At 39.4% G+C, this 19,421-nt stretch overlaps 2 protein-coding genes across 3 annotated transcripts; one reads left to right on the top strand and one right to left on the bottom strand.

Moving 5' to 3' along the window:
• Positions 1–2,819: 2,819 nt before the first annotated feature.
• ATP5F1E (ATP synthase F1 subunit epsilon) lies at positions 2,820–4,734 on the top strand. 2 transcript variants are annotated; one of them, XM_007431865.4, is made up of 3 exons: positions 2,820–2,979; positions 3,558–3,684; positions 4,560–4,734. In XM_007431865.4, exons 1-2 carry the CDS (start codon positions 2,948–2,950, stop codon positions 3,679–3,681), a joined length of 156 nt encoding a protein of 51 aa, XP_007431927.1. In that variant the 5' UTR covers positions 2,820–2,947; the 3' UTR covers positions 3,682–3,684; positions 4,560–4,734. The 2 variants fall into 2 exon arrangements, with proteins under 2 accessions (XP_007431927.1, XP_007431926.1); XM_007431864.4 differs by having other exon boundaries at positions 3,558–3,688.
• A 1,457-nt stretch (positions 4,735–6,191) lies between these two features.
• On the bottom strand, positions 6,192–14,397 carry TUBB1 (tubulin beta 1 class VI). Its single transcript, XM_007431863.4, has 4 exons — positions 14,153–14,397; positions 11,276–11,384; positions 9,790–9,900; positions 6,192–8,607 (listed from the first exon to the last, which is right to left on the bottom strand). Exons 1-4 carry the CDS (start codon positions 14,207–14,209, stop codon positions 7,532–7,534), a joined length of 1,353 nt encoding a protein of 450 aa, XP_007431925.1. The 5' UTR covers positions 14,210–14,397; the 3' UTR covers positions 6,192–7,531.
• Positions 14,398–19,421: the final 5,024 nt, after the last annotated feature.

Raw genomic sequence — 19,421 nt, 5'->3', positions numbered from 1 at the left:
TTTTATCCTAATCCTTTAGAAGTATTGTTTTAAAAAGAGAAAACTCTTAGAATGTTCTACTAAACAGTTTTATTGAAAAACTATTAAAGTGTAGTTTGGCACTACAGCATGGTAGGTCCACAACTGGCTGGCTAATCACACTCCACAAGGATCAGTATTAATGGTTCTGCATTGAGTCATTCACTCACTCACTCACTCACTCTTTCAGTTTATATGGCCACCCATCTCAAGTTCGTGCCTCTGGGCAGCTAACAATAGTTAAAAGCAACATAAAAAGCAAAGTCACCAGTAAGAAATTATCACAGCCATAGTACAGGCCCAGCCACATCTCCTGATCCCCAGGCCTGTTGATTAATTGGATTTATATCCCACCTTTATTTTATGCAACTCAAGGTAGTGTACATAATGCTCCCTCCAATTTTCCCATGACAGTACCCGTGAGACAGGTTCACCTAAGACCAGAGTTACCCAGCTAGCCTATGTGCCTAAGGGAGGACTAAAACTCCCAGTCCCACAGTTTCTAGTCCACCACCTTAACCATTACACCAAACTGGCTCTTAATTTGGAATTTGAAAAGTAATTTAACTTCAGTCTCAGGAAGAGAAGACTGAGGGAAGAGGTGGTATCAGTGTGCAACAGCAAAAATGGCCAGTTTTACCGCCACAGAAACTAAGACCAGAAATAATGGGTATAAGTTGCAGGTACCCACATTTTATTTAAATATAAGGAAAAAACTCAGTAAGATCTGGACAACAGTGGAACAGTCTACCTACAGTTGTGCATTCTCCACATCTGGAGATTTTAAGTGGCTGGATGGTCACCTCTCATGGTCAACGTAATTGATTTTCCTGCATGTTGCAGGGGTTTGGACTAAATCCTTCTGGTTCCCTCCAACCTTATAATTCAACAATTCTATGATTTTCTTAAATTTGGAGGGGTAGGATAGCTTTGGGCAAGTATCTTCTTAGAACTACACTTAAAGGAGGACCTGACTGAATGCTTTGTCACTCAAACAAAAAAGTAAAAAAAGTCAAACAGGATGTTCAGGCACAGACTTCCAGGAAAGGAATGGTGAACTGAAAAGCAGAGCTGACAACCACAGCAGAATGAAGAGCCAGTGAGTAGACTGTCTCTTTGTAATTCCTCTCTGGACCAGGAAAGGACTTGAGATTGCCCACAAGTATTCCAGACAGCTGCTACTCATGAGGAGACCACAAGACAGCAGTCTCCAGTGGGTCTACAGCTCTGGAAGACGAGGAAATAGCCATCTTGCTCAACCCACAGTCAGCTCCTGGGTTCACATACTTTTCTAACCATTTTTGGAAATTGTTTGTTAACTGCTTTTCAGCTATTGGGAACTGTTGGATCAACAAGTTTTCAATCCTTAGTGAAAGAAGTTTTAAATACAAGTTTCAGGACTTTTTCTTTTGGAATAAACAGCAAAAGGGTGATTAAAACTTTGGTTCTGGAAAGTTACAAATGGATTAAGAGTCCAGGTGGATTTGAAATAAGATTTTGGAATTAACTGTAGAAGATGATAAATTACATTACTAAAATTGTCTATACTTGTGACGGAGGAAGTCATTTCTTTATATATTTCTTTTATTCTTCTTTATTATATAATTTTTTCTTTTCTATTTTTTTCATTTCTGCACTGTTTTTTTTCCCCTTTTTCTTTTAATTTGCATTAGTTTTTATCTTTTTAATTGTAACTCTTAATAAAATTACTATTAAGAAAAGGATGTTCAGGCATGAATATGTCTACTGGGGTCCCATACAATTATTCTATTGTCATGGGGAAAAGCCAGCTCCATTGAAATGAGAAGCAGAGCAACGGAGAGTTGAGTTTGATTTTTATATATATGCAGGGATCACTGGGCCCCAGCCACAAACAAGCTGAGAGCCCTAAGCTTAGGTCAGTGAGGACTATATAGAAACAGAGAAAACGTGCTAATACTGCGTAATTAATTACATAGTACAGTCCCCAATTTTACATCACTAATGAGGCAAATACTTGGAGCCAAACCTAGGTTTTTCTGTTCCCCGGATCTGTCCCACTGAACAAGGAAGCTGGGCGTTGTTAGTTCCTGACTGTATACGGTTTATTGCAATGAGTCCACCTCCACGCTTCCCCTTGCTTAGCAAACTTAATTTCATACCATTGTATTCACTTCTTTGCCTCAGGGTTAACTGTGATTAGTTGCAGCGTCAGACAGCATTCTGCATTCTTGTTAATTGCATTACTGTACATAGGTGAACATCCTATATTAGTATTAAAATAGAAAGGATCCATTTTTAGTTTGTTTTGCTAGCGGAGAATAAAAGTGAAACTTATAAACCCCATACTTCCCCTGAGTTTGGGGGACTCAGAAATGCAGCAGGACAAGTAAGAATATTGCTTTGCCGCATCCCCAATCCCCAGTTGGCATTTTCGAAACATGTTTTTAAAATATATGGAATAATTAAAAGCTAAATCTAGAAATAGTAATGAGAAAGAGTTACAAAGTATAAGAAAAATAAATATTGTAATCCCCAACAATTAAAAAACAAAGCCCCCAAACCACGCGGAGGCTCCAAATTCTGCGGTACCTCGATCCCCAAGGAGGGCGCAGGGATTCTCAACAGATCACATGGGAGACTCACCCTGAGATTCCATCGGGAGGATAGATTCCACGCTCATCGAACCACGCAGCCAATGAAAATACCCGGACCGCAGAAGTCCATGCTGTGATTGGTTATCTCCGGACGGGTGGGCTCTTCCCGTGTAGACGAGACGGGCGGGGAATTAAGTACCGGGCACGGACGGGGTGTGCGTTGTGATTGGTCGGCTTGGTTTCTGTTTCCGGGTCTCTTAGCGCTTCCGGGTTAGGCTGCGGTAAACCCGTCTCCCGCTGTCTGGGCGACCTTGTGGCCTCAAGCGGGCAACGGCTTCGAGGAAGCAGCCGTCATGGTGTCTTATTGGAGGCAAGCTGGGCTCAGGTAAGTGGGTGGCTGAAGGGGGCGGCTCCGATCTTCCCACCCCCGAGAAGATGAGCAGGTTGGTCTTGTGAAGCCGCTAGTCCCCGGGTGCTTGGGCGCCGTAGGGAGGAAGCTACAACAGGGCTTCCCTAGTTCCTCTCCACCCTGCAAATTAAATCCTTCTAATACAGAAAAAGAAGAAAAAGCTCCCTAGTATAATTTCATCCCCAAACCTGTTATCTATCAAGGATTTGAAAGGTGGAAAATAACCCATGATCATCTGCAGACAATTGCGACAGTAGCTAACTACACCAGAAGATACGGTGAAAGCCGCCAACTTAGAGGGCTTTAACAGGGTTAAATATATTTAGAGCAAACAGAGTTATCAGTGGCCACTTTTCAGGACGGCTATACCACCTTCAGAACGTGCCTCTGAATAAATGCCTGAGCCACCGTGGACCAGCTCCCGTTTTATTAGAGGTTCTGGACCTTTATAATAGCTTCCTCCCGTCTCTTTCCCAGGGTGCTTTCCTTATTTTCCACAAGTGTTAACTCCAGCAGATTGTTACTCTTTTGATCCGCATTTCTTTTTCCTTCAGCTACATCCGCTATTCCCAGATCTGTGCAAAGGCAGTAAGAGCAGCACTGAAACCTCAGTTTAAAATAGAGGCAGAAAAAGCAGCAGGAGCCAATGTAAAAATTGTAAAACCCAAAAAGGAATGACAGGCAAGTAAGTAAGGAAGCTCTCAAGATTTCTGTTTCCCACAGATCTGTATATAGTTTTACAGCATTAAGCTGTGCCCTCAGTCTTATGTGGTACAAATTATCTGCGCAGCCATAAAAAAGGAATTTGCGATTTAAAGAGTGTTCAAGAACAGGACATTACTGATGTGCTTTTGCTGAATCATGAGATTTTGTTCAAACTCCAGCAAGAAATGTATTATTAGCATGGTAGGTGCTGAGGGGGTATGATTGTAAGGAACAGAATTGGATGTGCAGGAACAGTTTTACTGATTCTGCTGTTAGTAAGGCTACTCCAGTGGATTTTGTCATCTCAAAAAATGGGCAGGATTGTGCTTTTCTTGTTCTGTATACAAAAGCCAGCTGAACTGGAAATTCAGCACTGGAAGCAGCCAACATGTTAAGTTGTAGAGAAGTTGCATGCTGTAGAAGCTGCACGTTGCATGCTAAGTTACAGAGAAGCTGCATGCTCGGTTCTGCCTCATCCAACATCTTTTCATGTTCCTCATCCCTCATCTGTTCTTATTCAGCTTCATCATAGGTCTGCAGTAGTTTCCCAGTGCTGAAAACAGCAGGCATTTAAAAGTGGCTTACTCTCTCTGTAATGAAAATTGCTGTAGCAAATACAACAAAGAAAGATGCAGATTCGTGTATGCGTTTCAATGGATGTGGAAATAGCTTCAGTGTTTTTAGGTTCTCACCTTTTGCACATCAGCTCATTGACTCAATGGAATAACTTAACTGGATAATACTTAAAAATACAAGGGCTGGTACACTGATATTCATTCTAAAGCTGTCAGTTTTAATTCACATTCTGTGCTGCTGTAAATTCTAACTGCATATCTTACCTGTCTTTACAGGGCCCGTTCTCTTAAAAGAAAAATGGCATCTCGTGGGTATGCTTATGGACAGCCACTTCCCATTTTGTGAAATCACTGTATATATATAAATGAGCATGCCAATAAATGAAACTTAATACAAATTATTTTAGTGATTATGTTTTATCAAGCAATAATAAAATAGCTCTTTAAGGAATTAAGCAGTCAGTCTAGTTTTTATTGGACAGTGCCTTATTAAAAAGCTTTTTTCATTTTGATGTCTGTTTTTAACAACTTAAACAAGGTCGCAGAGGTTACAGATGTTTGAGTCCTTTCTGGTGGAAAAATATTATTGAAAATAAACAGCAAACATTCAGTGAAAGAAAATTCAGTTAAAATGTCTTAATCCCTTAAATCACCATGCTTGTCAGAATTAACTTCTGTTGATTAACATAACTTACTACCAAGTATGTAGATGAAGGTTTGCAGCCACATTTGCCTCAGTAGCTTTAACATTTGAAAAGCTGTAATTTAGCCTGGAATGAATACTGATGCTTTAAAACAAAAATATTTAAGTATACAATGAGATCTTTATAAAAGAAAATGTATTGGTAGTTTGACCTTTTGAATATTTAAAACTTAAAGTGTAGCAAATAAGGTCTAAATGATGCTCTTTTCTCATTGGTGAATCTGGACACATTCCAGTGCTTCTAAATTCCATTTACTTTTACTAGGAAAATTAAGCATGTTAAAAGCGGTCTAGTGGAAGAAATGAGATTTAAAGTGGCTTAACATTAGCTGGGTATTAAGGAAGTATTTCTTATGTTCTGATGCTTCCATATTCACTTGTCTTGTGTTTGCTGTTGAGCTTGGCAGTAGTATGGATGTTGCCAAGAAAACTGCATTTAGGATAAAAACCATTTTTAACCTATTGTAACAAGTAGTTTTCCTATATTAAAAGAGCAGCTTCAGCAGATAACCTCCAAAGCTGTGTTCAGTGAGTTCACAGTCCCTTAATACTGTAGAATGTTAGTTTTAAATGTTTTAGCACTGATGTTTGCTACATAGGATTTTCTGAAAAAGTTAGGTATCCTAAATTTTCAGCTGTGGTCGGATTGTATCTTTCAGTGAATTCCCAAGTGAAGAGAAGCTGCAGAACTGCTACATCGCACAAAGTTAAATATGACATTTTACTCTAAATTTGAATGCATGCTTCTTATTTGCATGCAGTTTACAGATTCAAAGGTTAGGTGCACAATGGATCACCAACAGTGATCTGTATGCGAGAACTGTCAGAAGGAAATCTTTTGTCCAGTTTCATCCCAAAACTGCATCTAAAGCGTGCAAAAGAAAAAGTTGATAAATCGGAAATGTTTTGGAACAAAATGCCTTGGATTGATGAAACAAAAATTGAACCGTTCAGCCGCCACCACATAAAAAGCATTTGAAGAAAGTAATACTTTGCCAGCCATTAAGATGGTGATTCATTATCTTTTACAGATTTGTTGAGGAAGTAAAACAGGAGGGGAAATTGGAAATGTTTTGCACATCTACAGTGACAACCTTCTCTGAGATCTTTGGGGGATGGTGGAAAAATCCAATTTGTACAAACTGTAACAGTGTAAACTCCAAGACATTTTTTAATTCATGGAAATGGACACAAATTCTGTTTAATCTAATTTTTATTGGATATTGTATAGTACAGTACTTGCATTGTAACATTAGCTTAAATAAAATCAAAATTATACTTGAGTAAAATAAATGGCAGCCAAGAGAAGTATTTCTCCTTTTTTCTGCTAGCAAAATCAGTTTTATACTATAGGAAAATAAATAGTTTGTATAAACATTCAACAGAAATTTGCACAATGCACTGAAGTGCACTTCAAGTCAGAAAAGCAAAACTGCAAGATAAAGAGAAATGTATGTTAATACTGTAGCTGGCAGTGTCTGAATTGTCTGGTGGAGGGGTGGTTTGGTGCAAAGCTTCATGTAATGCTACACTGAGAAGGAAGTTAAACTAGATGGCCTGTGTGTCCCCCTCTCCAGTTCTATGATTCTATAATTTCCTGAGCCTCTGGACCACCATAAGTTGGTGCCTTTGAGATGTGTTGAACTCCATCTTCAACATCTTCTGCCAGCATGTCATCTAGAACATCTAACATCAAATTGAGAAACACAAATTTATTTCTACAAGCAACTACAAAAAAGTACCCTTGAAAAGTCTTTGGTAGAGTCCTGAAGCACCTTAAAGGCCAATAGATGTATTATAGAATGCATTTTCTGTTCTATAAATTAAAATCCTATAGTTAATAATCTTGTAAATCATGCTATCACATTTTTATAAGGAAAATATGTACAAATTACCACCATCCCTTGCATTTCAGGACTTTTACTCATACCACTGAAAACTCACTTTTGCCACACACACACACAGAATACTTAAAATATGTCCTGATACATTTAGTAGCACTTCCTCTTTGCTTTAGTGAATTTGCAATGAATTAGCCTAAAATATATGGTTTAAAGTGTCAACTCTGTGGCCATGCTCTTCCTACTGAAATAATAATTAACTTCTTAGCAATGGCATTGGTAGTGTTAGGTAGTCATCTTAATTCTGTGTTGATATTTGGGGGTCATTCAATGAAGATAACTAATAGTACATTCAAGACAAAAAAGTATTCACATAATACATAAATGTGTTACATTAATTGTTCAAAAGGGAAATAACTCATCACTTTTAGAACTCTTTAAATGATTGGATAAATTAATAAGAACTAGATCTATCAATGGCTTTTAACTGTCATGGTTAAATAAAATTTCTCTGTTCAAAGGCAATTGACTTATGTTTATAGACAATGATGAGGGCTATTGACTTCATGGTTGTTCCTGCTTTTGATTTAATAAAAGTTCCTTTTGGAAGTGAATCCAGCCATTTTAATTGGTGATAATCAGCATATTATATTAGTAAAGTATCGTTATTTTTAAAGACCAAAGGTCAGGCATTGTTCTTCCATTTAAGCTGCTTCCTTTTCTTCTTCCCTGACCTCCTCCTCCACTTCCTCATATTCTTCTACGTCTGCTCTTGCATCCTGATACTGCTGGTACTCGGAAACCAAGTCATTCGTGTTGCCTTCTGCCTCAGTAAATTCCATTTCATCCATCCCCTCAGCAGTGTACCAGTGGAGAAATGCTTTTCTTCTGAACATGGCTGAGAACTGATCAGAGATACGACTGAAGAGTTGCTGAATGGCTGTGTTATTGCCTATGAAGGTGGCAGACATTTTTAGCCCACGGGGAGGAATATCACAAACAGCCACTTTGACATTGTTGGGGATCCATTCCACAAAGTGACTGCTATTTTTAGTCTGCACAGACAATAGCTGCTCATCCACCTCCCTCGTAGACATCTGGCCTCTGAAGATGCATGCCACAGTCAAATACCGCCCGTAACGTGGGTCACAAGCTGCCATCATATTCCGAGCATCGAACATCTGTTGTGTAAGTTCTGGGACTGAGAGAGCTCGGTATTGTTGACTGCCCCGAGCTGTTAGTGGAGCAAATCCTGGCATAAAGAAGTGAAGTCTGGGGAAAGGCACCATGTTGACTGCCAACTTCCTCAAGTCTGCATTGAGCTGGCCAGGAAAGCGAAGTGAGGTAGTGACACCACTCATGGTGAGAGACATCAAGTGGTTTAGGTCTCCATAGGTTGGTGTTGGGAGCTTCAGTGTTCTAAAACAGATGTCATACAGAGCTTCATTGTCAATGCAGAAGGTTTCATCTGTATTCTCTATCAACTGGTGGATAGATAAGATGGCATTGTATGGTTCCACAACAGTGTCTGAAACTTTGGGTGAGGGCACTACACTGAAAGTGTTCATGATCCTATCAGGATATTCTTCTTTGATCTTGTTAATCAGAAGAGTGCCCATTCCAGACCCTGTCCCACCACCAAGAGAATGAGTGAGCTGAAAGCCCTGGAGGCAGTCACATCCTTCAGATTCATTCCTCACGATGTCCATTACACTTTCAATCAATTCTGCCCCTTCGGTATAATGACCCTTTGCCCAATTGTTACCAGCACCTGAATTTCCTGTAAACATATAGTTATAAAGAAAGCTGGCTAAATGTCAATTGAATAACCAGCAATTTATTTGAAAAGTTACTCTACCCAAATGCAAAAAGCTAAGTTCTAAAACAAGGTAGGACCTGAAGCGGTCCTCCTAAATGCTAGTAAGATATTAAGAGGTGGTTGAAAATACCCTATAACGTGGAGAAGAGTTAATGTTGTCAAAACGAATTTTGTATCAAGACTTAAAAAAAAATTCCCCTTTCACCCTACGGGTGGTACGTGTCTTCCTCAATCTCGGGTCCTCTACCAGAGGCCTGGGAGTTTGGGGGTTCTGCGCAGTATCTTAGCTGTTCCTAGCACTGCACTCTTCTGGACAAAGAACTCTGATATATATTTGAGAGCAAAGCCTATGTTGGTTCCACTTAAATATTTTAAGTGGATTGATAACAATTAATTTTTTTATGGAAGGAGCGAATATCCAGGAGTCCCCTATTAAAATTACACCTCTCTGAAGATGGTGGTGGTTTCAGTTTTCCTGATTTTTAGCAGTATTATTGGCCTAATGTCAGTTACATACTAGAATAGAAATGATATTATTTGCTACTGTGGGCTCAGGTAGAGAGTTACTCTTTCATACCCTTGTGATCTGGGCAAATTCTTGGTTCTAATCATAGCAGGATTTAGGTTACTTTTCCAGCATTGAAGCCAGTCAGATATATCTGAGCCTTGTTTATCTAAAAATGCAGAACAGTTTCATCTCTAGGGAATATTCAGAAAGTTGTCATCTTTAATTATTTTCTTGCTAAAAATCAACAAAATTTTCAGCCCCTAGTCCAAAACCTGCAGCTAACATAACACAGTAATTAATTATATAAAGAATGATGTGGGTATCTTATGTGGGAAGAGTTGTAACAAAAGTTATAGAGGCAAGGAAAGAGACTTGAGGAAACATTCCTCTTAAGATTAACGATCTCCTCATCTTTGAACATTTTAAATAAGTCTGCTGTGATCTGTTTAGGCTTTCACTATAAGCATGAAAACCAGAATTAAGTTTTCCCTCATAAAAACTAGGCTGTTAGGTGTTCTGAAGCCATGATTAAAGGTATTGATATCTTAGTGAGTCAATGGGTTGAACATCAACTATGTCACTTCTGTGAATATCAGTTTGTTAAATTATGTTTGTAAGTAATGTCACATGCATACCGTGAATGAAGTTATCAGGCCGAAAGAGTGGACCTATTTTGCTGGACCGCACGCTGTCCATTGTTCCAGGCTCCAAGTCTACCAGGACAGCACGAGGAACGTACTTATGAGCTGCAGCACAAAAGATCAGAGATATGATAAATAATCACCTGTAGGCCTCACCTGAACATTTCCTAAGTCTACAGATTTCATTGAAAATGCTCCAGCAAAAGCAGAAGTCACCCAAACCGTGCTAGAACAAACGTAGTAGGATTTATTAGTATTTTCCTTAAATTGGAATGTAAGCAGTTTGGGCTGAGGAATCAACATGTTGTTGACATTATTAGAGCATAGGTTGATTCATTTTGGAAGCTTCTCAAAGTCTACTGGCACTCTAAGATGACCTTCAGCCAGGGAAATACCAGTTCAAAGTGGGGTTAGCAAACTGGCCCCCAACACATCAGTCCCACCCTAGGGTGATCCACCCTATGACCTTTCTAAAGGGGCACAAGAATGGGCAAGGATGCCATGTTGAACAACCCACTGCTAATTAGGAATAGACTTAGGAAACCTGCTGGAACACTGTCCACATTCTTCATTCCCGTAGCATATCTCTGTGACTAATAAACAAAAACATTTGAAAAAGCTAATATACGTGGGGACAGTCCTGGCAGTTAGCAAGAGGAGCATGAAATGTTTATGAAATGCCCTCTATGTCCATTAGATGGCAATGTATCTAAAGCTATGAACACCTGGGGAATTTATGTTAAGTTGGTGAAATACACTTAGGACTTTCATTACAGTAAGGAAATAATTACATCCACACAATCTGATCATAGAAATGTATTTTGGAAGGAAATATCAAATATCTTCAAAGAGGTTGATGACTTTAAAATGCTGCAGACTTTACAACCATATCTTCTCCACTGTACAGTAAAGAAAGGAATTTGAAATCCAAAATGATTCACCGGCTGTATTTTGAGATAATATATACAGCTGTGAAATATCAAATGCACTATAATCCTAGAGAGCTTCATGGCTTGACTCAAAGATAAATGATAATAGGATTGCCATTCTTGTCTCTATTGCAAATTACCTCTAGAGCAGTGTTTTTTCAAACTTGGCAACTTTAAGATGTATAGACTTCAATTCCCAGAATTCCCAAGTCAATGGGCCAGATTTGGCCCCTTACTGTAGTTTGCCGACCCTAGTCTAGTTTTTGATGTTGCAGTTCTCACATAAAGCAGTTTCTAGGCGGGGGAAGATTCATTTGACAGTTTTTATAAGAAGTAGATTTCATGGCAGTGGAAGATGACAAAGCATATTATTATTATTATTATTATTATTATTATTATTATTATTATTATTATTATTATTTTATATTAATACTGTAAGACACTCTGAATCTTTGGCATCGAAATTGTAGTAATAAGTAAATGATAAGCATGTTCTATTTTTAGCCTCTGTAATTGCATGTGCAAGCAGATTTGCTTGCCCAATTACTTACAGTAAGCTTCATTGAAATACACATTAATTCTTTCCTGCTGCAATGGTGAATCACCGTGATAATTTCCTGTGGTATCAATTCCATGCTCATCGCTGATGACTTCCCAGAACTGAAATGGAACAAACAAATTCAAAACATACAAGCATTCCACCTGGTTATTTATTTCTTTATTGATGGGCCTAGTGAAGTGGTGAGAGGCTTTGATCTCTGGCATTCTTGCATGGAGCAGCAGCCATAGAATTTGAGTGAGCTCTCTTTTCTCCATCGGCTTAATATGTACATGCATGAATTTCCCTCACCCCACTCGCCAGTAGGAAGCCAAGGTAAGACAAATCAGATAAAAATAGCAAGGTGAGTCAAATCAGGAATCAACAGCTACTTCTCTCTGCAATCCTGAAACTGAAAATTGGTTACTTGCCACAAGTTAGCAGAGCAACCTTGCTTTGCACATGTAGATTTGAATTGCTTTGGGTCGTTGTGAATGCTTAAGATGTCTTCCAACAGCTTTCCATGTACTTCAAGGTTCTCATTCATCCTGGTTTCCCTCCCCAGTGTTCTTTCTCTCTTTCCCCCCTACCCGTTCCCTCTGTGTGGTTACTAAAAGTCAGTGCCAACTTGGCAACACTTAATCCATCAATTCCTCCTTGCGCAATCTTGAGAACTCTTTCTCAGGTTACATGTTAGTAAAACTAGGTGGGGAGGAGGGAGCAGAGAGTAGACTTCTGCATTTCATGGCATCCAGCATCATCAGTGCAGAACAGAATGGGACCAGGTTTAGTGTGGGGCGAGATAATGACAAAAAAAAGATCAAGTTTTAAAATGGGCCAGATTTGGCCAAGGGCTGTGGAGAAAAACATTCCAGAAAAAAGATTCCCTCCCTATGCATCCCTCTGGCAGAGGCAATCGGGCGGTGGCTTGGAATGTTCACGATTGCTTCATTCTAAGTTCCTCCTTTCTGGTCATGTGACCTAGAGCAGAGTGTGTGCAGCCCGCCCTGTGCGCCCATGTACACAAATACACACAGTGGCAACATGAGTGAAGAGCAGAAATTCACCCACACCCACACTTACATTGATGCAACTTCTTTATTATAAACAAGAAAATAGAGATGCTTGCTATACTCATGACTAAGGGTTGGAAAGTATTCCCGAAGCTGTGCTATGCACATTTTACTACCTTGTTTAACTTTCCTCCCTATTCCTGAAATCAGGTTTTATAACATCTTTTATGATCTTTGAAATGCATGGTATACTATTCTTATTATTGATGGTCGTGATATGTATTATTTATTATTAATTCTTCACCAGTAATTTGTTTCGACAAGACTTCCAGTAAGAATCAGTAGCACAGTGACAGCAGGGAGGCAGACCTTTTGCTACACACAAACATTGACTTGGACTAGAAGGCAGCACTGGATTCTTACCCCGCAATGCCTATCTATGTGCCCACTTTGAAATCCAGCCCTGCTGTGTCTTTATCTGGGACTGTGAGGCTGTAAATACAAGAACGCCCTCATTTTGCAACTACAAGTGTTCTAAACATCTCTTGTCTTTCGTTTGCAATATATAAAGCACTTTGTTTATTACAAACAGCCTCCAGTTCAAAACTGGGATCTGTAGAAAACTGTCTTGGTGAATTAGACCATGTTCCCCAACAGTGGTTAGCAAACACAGCTGAAGCAAAGCATGAAGATGGTTCATTCTCCTTCTTTCTGAGTCCCTGGAATATGCAGTTCAAGAGAGATTTTATTTCTAGAAGTTTTGCTGAGTTCTTATAGGTAGCTGTTTCCATCATCATTAAGAATACTTAGGACTGACCTGCATCAGGATACAGTTGGATATTGCTATTGTCTATCAACTATGGTTAGAATAAAATTCTTCAGGATGTGACCTATATCAGGCCTAGCCTTTGGCTGCTTATTTTACCAACTTCCTTGTTTCTAGGTTGCCTTAGATCAATCAAACTTATTTGTAACAAAGAGAAACGCAGTATTTGTTTCAAACTTTCTTCCTTCACAAAAAGAAAGGAGTTCCATAATCTTAATTTTAAAATATAATTTACTACCAAAGGAATAATCACCATCAAAAAAGTGGGATTTACTGCTGAGTGAATATACACCAGAGACTTTCCCAGCCTGGTGACTCCAAATGTCCAGCTCCAATAATTCTTTGGCAGGGAATGGTGGGATCTAAAATCCAGTAGATCTGGAAGTCCATCACTTTAGTGGCTGATTAATGCTGTAATGCTGTTTATCTAATCTGGATCTTTATTAGAAGAGATGGGTGATGATTCCTTTGAAAAACTCAAGCACCACCAGAGTATTTTGTCCAAAGTATGGACAAGCCTTTCAGAAGTGCTGGGAATACTCCACCATGGTGGGAACTGTGATCACTCAGCCTTTGCCATTTTTAATAAACGTATTGTGTTCTCCTTGCTTTTCTATTAAGGCAATTATTTCACACAGGCACCCATTTAATTCTCTACTCACACCACAAAATGTCTTTAAAGAAGGATTCAACAAATGAATGGAGAAAAAAAAATCTAAGGGTAATTGTCATATTTATGTGCTGTTTTCCAGAGGTAGTGTGTCTTTGGGTACCAGTTGCTGGGAAGAAGTGAACACCTCCTTTTCAGTTGTACCTACAGGCTTCCTTGAGGCATCTGGTATAAAACAGGATGCTGGTCTAAATGAGTCAATATTTGACCTGAAATTATAATCTCTTCTGATATGTTGAAAACTTACATTTTAATAGATTTTGCATGTGGATCAAACAGTAATAGCATCTTCACCCAAAGTTGTCCAAATTCCCATCATACTTTGTTGGTATAAACTATATCTCATTATCTTTTAGTAGGTTAACGAAAGCAATGTCCTACCTTAGCACCAATCTGATTTCCACACTGGCCGATCTGGACGTGCACAATTTCACGCATCTTGCCTAGGTCCAGCAACAAAGACGGGCTTCTCTTTTCCAGATGCTCTCTCTAAAAGAAAGACTCACTCATCCCCTGTAGTGTCAGCTATAACCACCCTTATCATCTGCCAAACGTGGCTTCTACAGCAAATGCAAGCAACAGCATCAACATGGGGAGGTCTGGCACCTCCTACTCTGCTGACTAACAAGAGCTCTTCTAATATGGCATTTATAAGAAAGTCCCAAAGAAGGAGAACCTCCTATCCATGTAATCTTATACACAAGAACTCTGCCCATCCAGCCCAAGCTATACAACCCCACTGTGTCTTACAATAGCTATTCGCATTTCCAAACGTTCAACTAAGGTTGAGGTGCTACTAGAAGGTCAGGTGTTTATCTTTTATCCTAGCTCACTGACTTGAAATAGCAACAGTGCATGACCATGTATACCACATAGCATCTGGTCTCCAGCTTTTATTGATAATGCAAGAAGATCAAAGCACAAGACCATCAAACCCAACATTTTGTGTCTAATGGTTCAGTCAGATCCCAGCCAAGTCAGACACAGAGCTTGTTATAGCCATCACTAAAGACTGCTCTTCAGAAGATAAGAAGAAACCAGAGGGCCCTTGGTAGCAATGGATTTATTGATCCAGGATCAGCAGAGCAAGGAAGGAAGGAAGGGCCAGCTTCTATGCGGCTCCAGATTCTTGCTGGATTCCTTGGAACAACCTCTAAACCATTGAGAATTGTTGCTGGATAGAAAGTCAAATGACTATGAGGCGCAGAAAGTGAGATTGGAAGAAAAATCTCCTTGGGAGTCATGGTTTATCAGGAGTCAGTCTTAGGTTGCCCTGCAATCCAATTTATTTATATTCATGCTGGTTGTATTGGGGATTCAGGCTTGTATAAATCTATCTATTCAGGAGTGACCCAATGTTGGAAACCAGCTTTGTACCTTGCAGGCTCCTTTGACAAGCTGTCTTGAACCCTACCCTGAACATCTGCATTGTCTTCTTGGCCTCTGAAACGTGTACTTTGATTTTTCTCTTTGTGAAATTCTGGCTATACAGCTTCTGGATTGTCTCTAGCCTGGATTTACTGTTGTCTACAGGTTGACTATTTGGGAGACTCCTTAGCCCATATAATTATATGTGCTTCCTCTTTTCTAAGCCCACTGGCTAAGACAAGGCAAAGATAGTTCTTCCATTTTGGCTGTCCCATGATTTATAGGCTTTGGATTTGGAGAATCCTTGTAGTTTTCTCCCGCTATTCTGTTCTTGGGTATGCATCAAAAATAGGCAAACTTTGTTGGGGGGGACAGTGAACCTCATTGAAATTTTGGATGCATGTCCTGGGTGCTCTCACAAAATGTCTGCCATGAAAGGACAGCTTGCCCATTCTCTAAATGGCTGCCACCTTGAGTGTGGCTAATCCTTTCCCAGGAAGTAAACTAGTAGGAATATCCTTGCCATATTCCCCCACCCCAGCTGTTTATCTCTTCTTTTCCATGACCCCCTTAATGCTCCATGTCTTTGCTGAGACAATGTCATTCTGAAAACAGAAGCATTTCTGTTACGGGGAAGCCATAGCAAAGCATGTTCCCCTTTGATAGGGAGAGGTCTGTTTATCTTTGAGCACCACGCTTCCCAGAAGTTTTGGCCTGGGGTTGCAGTGAGGCTGCAAATGTGTTATCCTTCCTTGGCTGCAGAATGGGACAGTAGCTGTTCAGGCTCCAGCTTCATTATAGGAAGGACAGCAGAGAAAGAGAAGTGAAGCATTTATTTTTAATTGCACACCGGAACTTGGAGCAAATTCTGATAGGACAAATATAGTAATTATGTGCCAAGGGATCTAGCAATGACTGGAGGCCAGAAAGGATGGTAGGGAAGAAAGATAATTTAATGTAAAAGATGTTGCCTTGAAAGGCAGAGAGGACTGTCAGAGCGCCTGTCACCCCCCTTTTCTTTCAAAGGGTTTTTAAAATGGGTGCTGCTTCATTCACAACCAACTCTAAGATATCATAGCAGGCATTTTGGAAAACCAAATGGAAGACACATGTTTAAGTCTCTACCTGCCCTGTCTGCTTACTGTTTTCCAGCCTGATTTCACATATTTGTTCTTTTATTGGAACCGAATAGAATCAGCTCAGCTGTCTGTGGGGGATACAAATGTGAGAACTCAAAGACGTGGTACCACTGCAAGGAATTTAACCAACCGACACCGTAGGCTACATCCAAATTTCTTGGCTTGAAAAGATTATGGAGATGCAACAAATTAAAAATTGCATGATAAAATGGATGTAAAACTTCAAAGAGGTCATCAGAGTAGAACAATGGGAAGAGCTATGGAAAAATCAGTAAAATGTGCTCCAAGCTATAATTTGAGGGGAAATTGATACAAAATGTTTCACAGGTGATATATAACTCCTTCAAGGCAAATTCAGACACTTGAGATATGCTTTTTAGGAGAAGAGTTAAGAGACCAATCAAAAATAGTAAATGAAAAGACTTAGATATTAGCAATAACCTCCAACATTTAACATTCAAAAAACAGTACAAATGCTTATGAAGTAGTTAGCAATTGGGGAAATACATGGAAGGGAAGGGGAGAATGTGTTACAAAGTTTTTTTTCCTCCCATAATGTTTTTACTTACGTTTATTAGTAGTTCTTTATCTTCTACTTTGCTTTTTGTATCTTTGTGTGATTTCTGTTTAAATAATCTGTCAAAGTGTATGCAATTAAAAAAAATGAGCTACATTTTTCCTGATGAGAATTTGCTACCACATTTAAGGTCTACACCCAGTAGTGATCACCCAGACATTTCTAGGAAATTCCATGTAGGCAACAGCCCTCTGCTATTTGTTATAAATAACAGGTATTCAGTGTAATATGATACACTGTCTCTGATGATGAAGGCTCCATTTATGATCAAACTAGCTAATATGGATAAAAGATGGAGGTTAAGCATTTCCAGTGGTATCATTTGGATAATCAAAACTATTTTCTTCAAGTTCATATTCAGTGCAGAGTACAGAAAAGACAACCATCTATTTGTATTGTATCAGTGTCACCTGTCAGAGTCTGACATCACCACACCTACACTCTTCGGTAATCATTAACAGCAGCATAGCAAGGGTGTGGATAGTACAATCAAAACTCTGCCCCTTTTTATGTGTGTCACACATAAAAAGCGAGCAGATTCAATTGCACTGTTGTAGCTGCCATCTTGACTTTTTTAACCATAACCTGGGAACACCCTGTAGCACGGGGAGAGTATTAAATCTCTTTCCCCCAAACCAGAGGCCACTGTTCATGCTGCTGTTAAGAGAGCAAGAGAGAGAGAGAAAAGCCATAGGCCATCATGGATTTCTGGTATCAAAGATCTGTTCACCCCCTTCTTCCATAGCAACTGTTCACAGTGGGTTGGTCTACTTTTTTATATAACTTATTGCCCATCTTGTTATCTGCAAGAAGTTATGGGCAGTTTAAAGAAGTTTGTTATATATGGTAGTACCAAATCTGCCACTAGCTCATCTAATAAATGTTCTTTTTCTACCCTGCAAACAGAAAAAGCAAAACCCATCTCTTCTACCACAGCCCAGTCTTTCTCTCCTTCTCCCTCCCCCCACACTTTTCTGAACTTTGTTTATTAGGGAGTCACTGTACACATGGCATATTCCTTTTAAAGAAAAAACAAATTTCGCAGAATCACCTCTTCAGCTATATCCAGAAACACACTGCTGTTGGCACTCAAGTGAACTGCCCTGGACCTTATCAACAGGCAGCACATGAGCAAAGTCAAAAGATGAAAATTAGCTTAACAAAACAGATCTGGGTCACAAGTTTTCCAAAAGTGTTGGCATTTTTGTTCTAAGATCTAGAGCTGTTCTTTTTGAAAATATCTGGCACCTTCCAGAATGCCAAGACTAATTGTACTTTCAAAATCTACCTAGTCTGTGGAAGAAAAAGGGACTCACTTATAACATCTCCAATAAACAGAGGATTAAAAAATATTAAGAAATAGTTGTCTTTTTCTATTGATTGACCGCAGGAGGGGCAGGTTAGACTGACGAAAGCAGTGACAGGAAATTGTGATGTAAACCCCTCTCCTTTTTTACATGCATTGCAATATCACACACATGACCAAAAGGAACAGAAATTGTAATGTGATGCCTTGAAGTGGCTTTCATCTTTGTGATGAAAGCAGTGTGACCCTGTGGCTGCTGCCGTTTTTCACCCAAAGTTTCCAGTTCATAGCTGAGTAGATAGATCAGGTTGTGTTCCCACACACATACCTCCAAGGAACCCCACTGCTTACTTCTGAATAGACATGTACAAAGAATGTCTCCTTTAAATCACGCTCAATACCTGACCTGGACACATTCACATAGTTTTCTTGGCATTAATACCCAAGTAACTTGCTACTGCCTCCTTTCAGGATGTTTCAATTTTCCAATCAAGCTTCTAACACTGGGAATTCTTAATGGTCTCCCATCCAACTCTTAGTTTTAAACGCTAGCTCAGATCAGCTGGATATTGCAACCCCACTGGATAGATGGGGTACCAACTGGTAACAAGTGCAGCTTTCAAAGTAGTGGTGTTACTCAGACAAATTTGGGTAGCCCCTTGAATGCATCCTTTATTCAGCTCAATGTCAAGATAGCAACTGAGTATCATCGACATAATGATGGGTTTGAATCCCAGAGAGGACTACCTTTTTAAAACAATTAGCCACTGTAAATGCAAAATACATACATATGTTTAGATACAGAATCAGCTACTATAAAGTTACACCCATCTATTCACAGTTCTGTAATTCACAGCTGAATGGCTTTCTTCTGTTGAGGACTGTATGTAATCCATTGGTGTAATCCATTGGGGACAACAGGTGATCCTAACTGAACCAAGCAATGGTTAAAACCTGAGCCAAAAATGGCTAGGGACATTCATTCCATCTCTAACACTCCTTCTTCCGCTTTCTGATCTCTTTTTCCTTTCTGATAATTTTTTCCCTCTCCTAAGAAGCAGGTTGCATGGAAAGGACAATTATGTTGTATCAGAAGCCACAAACTCATTGTACGCAGAGGGCTTTTGAATTTAGACCAAGGGAAGCATGTAGCCACAGATTACCCACCCCTGCTATCAATCTGATTTATGCAATATACAACAAAAAACAATTTATGTCTCCACTTAGTCTTTGACTTTGTTCAGAAATGAATTTGTCTTT

This window comes from Python bivittatus, unplaced genomic scaffold, assembly GCF_059951505.1.
Source record: "Python bivittatus isolate LINGU-HERP-01145 unplaced genomic scaffold, Pbiv_v1 ctg000700_np1212, whole genome shotgun sequence".
NCBI lineage: Eukaryota > Metazoa > Chordata > Lepidosauria > Squamata > Pythonidae > Python > Python bivittatus.
The sequence above is the reverse complement of the archived record's forward strand: the minus strand, read 5'-3'. Positions and strand labels throughout refer to the sequence as shown.

Excerpts from the sequence above, each read along its gene's own strand:
- ATP5F1E (XM_007431865.4), top strand. The coding sequence starts at position 2,948 with ATGGTGTCTTATTGGAGGCAAGCTGGGCTCAG. Across the intron at positions 2,980-3,557 it reads TGGAGGCAAGCTGGGCTCAG|CTACATCCGCTATTCCCAGA; the intron begins GTAAGTGGGTGG and ends TTTTTCCTTCAG.
- TUBB1 (XM_007431863.4), bottom strand. The coding sequence starts at position 14,209 with ATGCGTGAAATTGTGCACGTCCAGATCGGCCAGTGTGGAAATCAGATT. Across the intron at positions 11,385-14,152 it reads GAAATCAGATTGGTGCTAAG|TTCTGGGAAGTCATCAGCGA; the intron begins GTAGGACATTGC and ends GTTCCATTTCAG. Across the intron at positions 9,901-11,275 it reads GTATTTCAATGAAGCTTACT|CTCATAAGTACGTTCCTCGT; the intron begins GTAAGTAATTGG and ends TTTGTGCTGCAG.